General features: G+C 36.9%; 1 protein-coding gene across 2 annotated transcripts; it reads left to right on the forward strand.

The window, feature by feature from the left end:
- The first annotated feature begins 498 nt into the window (after nt 1-498).
- LOC119073938 (uncharacterized protein CG3556) lies at nt 499-5,653 on the forward strand. Of its 2 annotated transcripts, XM_037179824.1 has the most exons (8): nt 499-980; nt 3,285-3,388; nt 3,451-3,869; nt 3,953-4,207; nt 4,271-4,385; nt 4,451-4,858; nt 4,936-5,209; nt 5,299-5,653. In XM_037179824.1, the coding sequence occupies exons 2-8, from the start codon at nt 3,295-3,297 to the stop codon at nt 5,441-5,443; spliced, it is 1,710 nt and encodes a 569-aa protein (XP_037035719.1). In that variant the 5' UTR covers nt 499-980; nt 3,285-3,294; the 3' UTR covers nt 5,444-5,653. The 2 variants fall into 2 exon arrangements, with proteins under 2 accessions (XP_037035719.1, XP_037035711.1); XM_037179816.1 differs by having other exon boundaries at nt 524-980; nt 3,953-4,385.
- Nucleotides 5,654-7,459: the final 1,806 nt, after the last annotated feature.

Below are 7,459 nucleotides of genomic sequence, written 5' to 3' on the forward strand. Positions count from 1 at the left end.
AACATTTCATTTTTATCCTGAGTTATGTAATGGATTTTACATGTTTTTGAGCTTCAATTCAGTTTACAAAGTATTTTCATCGAAGTGGAAGTGAAAGTATGCCTTACTAACCTCTTCTAATTTATTAAAAGTTATAACTCTTGTTGAGTCAGAGGCGGACTTTCGTTATGCTCATAGCGAGGTAAGATTAATTTTCTGATCTCCACCTAACGAACGTCAATGTGAGATATCTGTTTTGATATATACTCCACAAAGAAATGTTGCAGTTGTCGTCTAATATCATAGGGGGCGTTGCTCTCCATAAACTTTCTGATGGGGAATCGCTCCCCTCGCCCCATATATATTCGGTGTCACTGGGTTGAGTAATGAATAATTTTAATGTGAAAGCTTAAAAATGACAAAATAACATCGGAACCAGTCAGTCTGATAATCTACTATTTCCGTGGTTGCAACACATTTTTTTAGAAAATCCCCATATTATACGTAAAGGGTAAAAATATGCAACCATCAGTGTCTTCGACAAACAGTCGCCTTTCAACTACCGAGTGACAAATAAAATTTATGCAATCAGTGTGTGTGCGGTCGTGATTGAGGCAAATTATTTTATTTTCAATATAAAAACAAATTAAAATTTCCTGTCCGTTTGTTTCAATGTAAAAAAAATTGGTAACATTTTCCAATTGTGTGTTCTAACGGCTGGTGTTGTGGAAATAACTTTTCTTTGGACAATGTTGATTTGACATTGTAATATTAAGTGTTACATAAACAGTAGAAGGAAAAACATACGGTGTTGGTAGCTAGAATTTGGTGATAGTTTTTATTTTGACTTTTTGTTCCGAATTTTTCTTAACCGGAGGACTTACGGCAGTCGGACACTGGTACAAAGAAACTTTAGGTGCATACACTGTGCTTGTGAAAAGTAATTGGGACTACTATTTAGACGACACTGAGTCTATTGTTTCACACCTCAGTCGATTGATGTAAGTTCGCTTAATTGGTTTTTTTTTGTCGATCCGTTCCTTTTGTCAAGGATGTTTCCAAAATATTATGTAATGTCTAAATGGACCATGGCCGCTTTTTAATTGAATGTAACATTCCTATTTGTTAACATTCTCTTCCGAAAAATTTAATAATTTTCCAAATTCATCAAATATTTGAGTAGAGTCTACCGTTTCCGCTTCCGGAAAATATACCGTCACATCAAGGAAACGATTTTGTCTTCTGTGGGTGGATTTTTAGACTAATTGCCTACGTTTTCGCTGTTCATTTCTTTGTTTCTTTTTGTAAATTTCAAACATTGATCTAAATCTTTAAATGTAACGTGAAACGGTCATCGTGGTATTTTGTTTACCAGGAAAGAAAATCGAATTTAAAAGAATGAAAAATGGAACGGGTAACTTACCTCTACTTCATTGTTATTGTCTTTTTTTATTGTCTACCGTTTCCACATTCTATACTGTTGGACATATACATATACCATAGTATGTAGCCATTCATTTTAACCAAATCTATCACTAGCATATCGCATGTTACATGAATTGAAATCGATTAGTTTGGGGATTGCTTTTTAAATTTATTTATATTTACGATGTATACACAAAACGGATTCGCCGACGACGCACACAATATGATATTGTGGTTTTATAATATTTTATTTTATTGATTTTTGACGCAACATTCGGGTTCACGGTAGTTGAACGCCTGACTGGTGGTTTAGGTAATAATATATTGTATAGACAACACCACAGAGAGACATTTTAGAATGTGATTAAAATTAATTTCTTTGCACCGCTGTTGTCGGCGCCAAACAAACGTACTTGTCTATAGATTATGAACAAAGGAAAAGCAGTGGATTTTTTGTCGATCGACAATAGAAATAAGTTAGAGTTAGCTCAAAATCTACTGAACGTGTCATCTGTTATCGACAGTGAAATGACCAAAATTATAGAAAAACTCTGGCTGTTGTGATCTTATATAGACAATTTTTTTGTTAAAGCAATTGAAGTAAAAGATTTTTTTGTGTGTCCCATGCGAAATTGACCATTTTATAGTGATCCATTATGATCCATTATACACCGCCTTCGGGTGGGATATACAAACTATACACTTGTCGAAAAGACACTAGAGCTTGTTGTACAAAAACACTTGTGAATTGGCTTTTATCACAAAACTGTTACCTGATGGAATGAATAACTTTCGCAGCATCCAATGTAATCTACTATTCCTATTCCCTATTGAAAATACTTATACCAAAAGAAGGAATAGACGATATAATTCTGTTGGTGATATGCTTGCTGTTTACGAGAGGTCAAAGCTCTTTCGTGTTCATCCTACCATGGACTATTGGTTTCAATTTTTTTTTGTCTGAAAAGTGATTTCTGTTGAAATGATTAAACAGCTGATGAAGAAAATATAGGATGTAATTATTATCATAAAATTATCGATTGAATGCTGAATTTGCAATGCAAACGTAAAAGCTTTATCACGAAATCAATTTCAAGTACATTTGGAAATATAATTTTGATGTCGTTCTACATGTTGACATAAATGCATGGGAAAAGCTAGATTTATTGCTCAGCTATTTTTAGAAATGTGCTGCAGGTGAACTTTACTCTTCGTTACTTCTAAATATAGTAAAATATATTTTGTGGGAACGTGCTTTGGCTGGGTCTTCCACTCAAATACGTAGTGTCGGAACTAAGTATTTGCCAGAACTGATTCATCAGACGTTATTTCCAATCGATTTAACAAAATAATTCATTTTACTTTCAAATAACTTTGGTAGCTGGTTGTGGTAGGTTTGGACTGAACTTCTTTTTAGGGATTTTTTTAAAGCAAAACCATCGTGCATCGATTCCAGTCAAATATCGAAATTTCTCGGTTACGTACATCTTTCATCTTACTGCAGCTCATTTTCGTTTAAACAAAAATTTTTGGTAAGAAGTGGTACCCGCATGTGATCCGTGGAACTGGTCAATATTTGACGACACCTCGAAACTGTTATGGGACTTCAGAAACTTACCTAATTTTATAAGTAATAGACGGAACCTAATCCTGAATTTTCAATTTCGGGTTCAACCTTAACCGGAAATGGTTCAATCCGAACCCGACCTGAAAATATATTTTCAATTTCGGTCTTCACCCGAACCTAACTTGCCTTACCGAAAATTTCAGGTTTTAACTCGGGTTCGGGTTGAATACGAAATAAAACAATTTTTTGTAAACTTCAGCTTGCCTTAAAAGACGACCTTTCCCATGGTTTAACGATTATTTCTTGTTTGCAGATAAATTACAATGGAGCATAGAAACCGTATAACTCTTACAGTAGTCTCTGTTCTGTGTATAACTGGATCATTAGCAGCAGAACATGTATCAATTTTCTCGACCAGTAATTTTGAATCCTTAAAGAATAGCAATTCGAATTCACTAATTCCCTAACTCCACGAACAGTATTTGCTTCAACGGAGAAACAGTCAACACCCTCAACCACTACCACAACAACGACAGCAGCGACGTATCCATCATCGTCATCCGCATTATCCTCATCAATTACATCATCAACAACAGTGCAGCAGTCGACAACTCAACATCAAAATACCACCACACTACCTGGCACAACATTAGATTCACTTGCAATAAGTCTATCTCCATCACAACCATCGACGGTGTCCATTTCAACTGCACCTCAGTCGGATATTGTAGAAGCGCCATCCGAAACAACTCTAATTGAGCACGAAATTATTGGATCGGCAGGCCCAGACAAAAAAGAAAGCGAAGGCATACAGAGAGCATTAGACTGGTTAAAAGAAAAACGTTCGTCGGACTATGGTTGGGAAAATGATACCCACATGGTAATATTGGCTAAAGAGGTAAGTTAATAATGTACCAAGGTTGGGGCGAACGGCTTCAATCAAACGAGACAAACCAATCCGGTTATAAAAAATCATTTCAGCTATCTGGCGTATGGGATTCTCCTGACGCCGACGGGCATCTGCAAGTAATTCAAGGTCTTGAAGACTTGCTATCAGTAAAACAGATGGAAATTGAGATTCTTTCCTTGTTGGATCGACACCATACGCTACCGAAACCAATCAATCCTGATAAACTTGCTCGATATGTGTTAGCCTTGGGTTCGTTGTGCAAAGATCCGAAGCGATTCAATGGTCATGATATGGTGGCATTGTTGCAACATCATGAACCCGTTCAGGTATACAACAAATCTGAACCAAACCAATCGACACAGATAAGAAATCCAAGTTCGGAATTGCAGGATCAAGAATTTGCATTAACTACTCTGGCGGCTTGTAGTTCTGCGGCACATGTTCGGAAACGACAGATCCGCAGATTGCTAGACATTGCGAGCGGCGTAACGGATCAAAGTGTTGGTAAGATTAATTTATAGAAATTTCGTATTTGTGGCCTCAACTGATGATGGTTTTGTCAAAACTAGACACTATAGCAATGGTCATACTGGCACTAAGGTGCATAGTAACCGATCACCGTCATCGTCATTTACAACATTTTGTTCGTCGGCCTGCTAGAGGTTTAGCTGGCCTTCAAGGTCCACGCGGTAGCTTCGGATCGTTACGTAGTACGGCATTAGCAATGCAGGCTCTACAAGATTTAGAATCCGATCCCGCTGGTCCGTGGAATCGATCTGCTGCATCGAAGTGGATTCTAGCACGACAACGACCGGATGGAGGATGGACTGAGGAGCCATTGAAAGATGGCCAGGATGCGAGCATTGGAATCGGGTTAACGGCTGATATAATTTTAGCTCTTGGATGGAAAGGTTTGGGTGCTGTCAGAGCGCTGCAATGTGACCATGTGATCCGAGAAACTAATGACAATCCATCGGGTGAGTTTAAAATCAAATAAGGATACGAACACGGAGATCCTCAATGATAGAGAAATGAAACAACAAAATGTTTTCAGAAAATGGTGAACCGAAACTGGCTGCTCCCGTTGGACTTGCATCATCAGCTGAAGAATCTGAAGGCCGTAACATATCTTACACATACACTCTATGGGTGGGAACAAATGTGACCGAAGCATACTCACTATCGTTAATATCACCCAAAAATACGAGCTTCTTCCGAGCTATGACTCAAGCAGCTGACATAGACCCGCGATTCGGCTTTGAGGCTCGAGAATGGCCGAATGGACATTATGTGCATACGTTGGCTGGCAAAAAGGAAGAACCTAGAGGGTAGGTTGTGATTTACCATTTGACCAGCACGGTCGCCATATTTTGATGAAAATTTCGTTGTGAAAAATGGAGATATTTTGCTTGCATAGATACAACTATTGGCTGCTGTATCGTTTGCCCGAACTTCCCGATCCGAGTAATCCACCAGGAAATCAATTGATCGCACCGGTCGGCGTTGACGAATTGATGGTGGAAGACGGTGAACACTATCTGTATTGGTATAAGAAGCTGTAAATTAGCCCAACACCAAAAATGATATTCACAATGAAGTGAAGACCAAGTTTATATTATTATTATGATGGGGGAGCGCACTAAGTAAAATTTGAGAAAATTCCTTTTTTTTAAAGACCCGAATCACATTACATGAAACCAAATGTGACAAAACATTTCAAGATGACGGAAATTGTACAAAAAAAAGTTTTAATTCAGGAAAAAATGTAGATTTTCGTTAAATGTAGGTTTTCGTTAAATGTAGGTTTTCGTTAAATATAGATTTTCGTTAAATGTAGATTCTCGTTTCTAAAAAAGAAGAAGATTAGTGTGCGGCTATCACAGCTTTTCGTAAATAATTGCATTTGGACGTTTTGTTTCTTTCAAATTATTTTTTTCATTTGCATTGTTCGTTTTACTTGCGAGTTATTAGTCGGCTTTAACCTTTTAGTAGTGTTAGCAAGCAAATATAAAAGTATTCTTACGGTCACATTGAACATCTTCCTTGTACACCAGAGAAATGATAAAAACAGCTGACGAGTCGATTCTGCGAGGAGAGAGAGAGAGAGAATTTTCTCGAAAATCCATACAAGCTGGGCTCAGCCTCTCCGAATTACAACATACAATACCACTGTCATTCATATGTATCCTCGAAGCAGGTCCGGCCTGACCACCCAACGGTACTTCGGCAACTAAATGACAGATGTTTGTGAAAAGCTCTTCGTTCAAACAACTCGCAGAATTAGCGATTGAGCTGTGTTGTACACAGATAAATATTTATGTTGCCTATGTTGAGCTGTAAGTTCGCTAGGCTCATGAAGCATTGTCCGATTCCAATTCCTTCACCTAGCTAGAAAACTTATTATGACCCACTTGACTAGATTTCCCGTTGTCCTACAGTATTCAGGTTAGTCACGTCAAATCTCTCCACCCACTAGAATTGGTCTACAGGTTTAGGTGTGAGAGAATGTTGATAATTTAGTGAAAAAAATTGTAGTTCTTTGTGTACTTCCGTTGTAAGAAATGAAATTTTTGAATGAATCAAAATGAACGACTTACCGTACAGATAAATAAGACTCCAATGAATAATTTTCCACTGGAAATCCATTTCGATTGTTTAAACACAAAGACATTCAATTGAATTTCCTGAAAGGTGTTGGAGAAATGACCAAAATTATTGCGGCTACTCAGCTTCTTGTACAAAAGAAAAAAACATTTTCAGTTCTTTTTTAATGTTAATCAGCATCAAATTGTGTAAGACCAAAGTATTAGAAATGCAGACTGGCAGACTGAATTCGGAAATAAAACAAAAAAAAATGTGGAAGAAGCTAAGATGAACCGAGAAAAAAAATATTTTAAATTTTCACATGTACGAAGCTTTATGTTGTCGGCGACAAAGCTTTCCATCGTTGTTGTTAACTCGGCCACAGTCCAAAAGAAATATCATCTTGATTGTCAGACCCAGACCATAGAAAATCAATTTCGAAAAACTATGAAATTTTTTCAGCCGAATATTTACATGCACGTGTACCCTGTCCATTTAGCGAATTATAAAAAAATGAAATTTCGATGTTCTTTCTTCTGAAGTATCAAAAAACTTCTATTGACATCGTCAGACTATTTGCAACGAAGTTAAATCAATGAAATTTCATTTTGATTATAATTCGCTAATTGGACATGTCCCGTTTCTGCATTTAGATATCCAACTATTTCTTACCTTGCGCAGGATATTTATATAAAGTTGAAGCATAAACACATAAAATCATTGGATTTGTGTATCAAAAGTCATTTAAAAATCTTCTGTGGCCGTTCGTATCACATTCATAAAATTTTATACGAGTTTTATGCACTTGGTTCTGACGTTCGGTAGGAAAGCTCTCTTTCATTATTTACAAATTTCACGTGATTGACGTTCTAAATTTTTTTTTTGTTCCACAACGTTCCACGTGTTGTCACAAAAAGAAACTTAATATACGTGTGGAATGGAACGAACAGAATGAATGAATCAAATTAAGCCCCCAAAAGTGAAAAATGATCTTG

The sequence above is a fragment of the Bradysia coprophila genome, chromosome II (assembly GCF_014529535.1).
Source record: "Bradysia coprophila strain Holo2 chromosome II, BU_Bcop_v1, whole genome shotgun sequence".
Lineage (NCBI taxonomy): Eukaryota > Metazoa > Arthropoda > Insecta > Diptera > Sciaridae > Bradysia > Bradysia coprophila.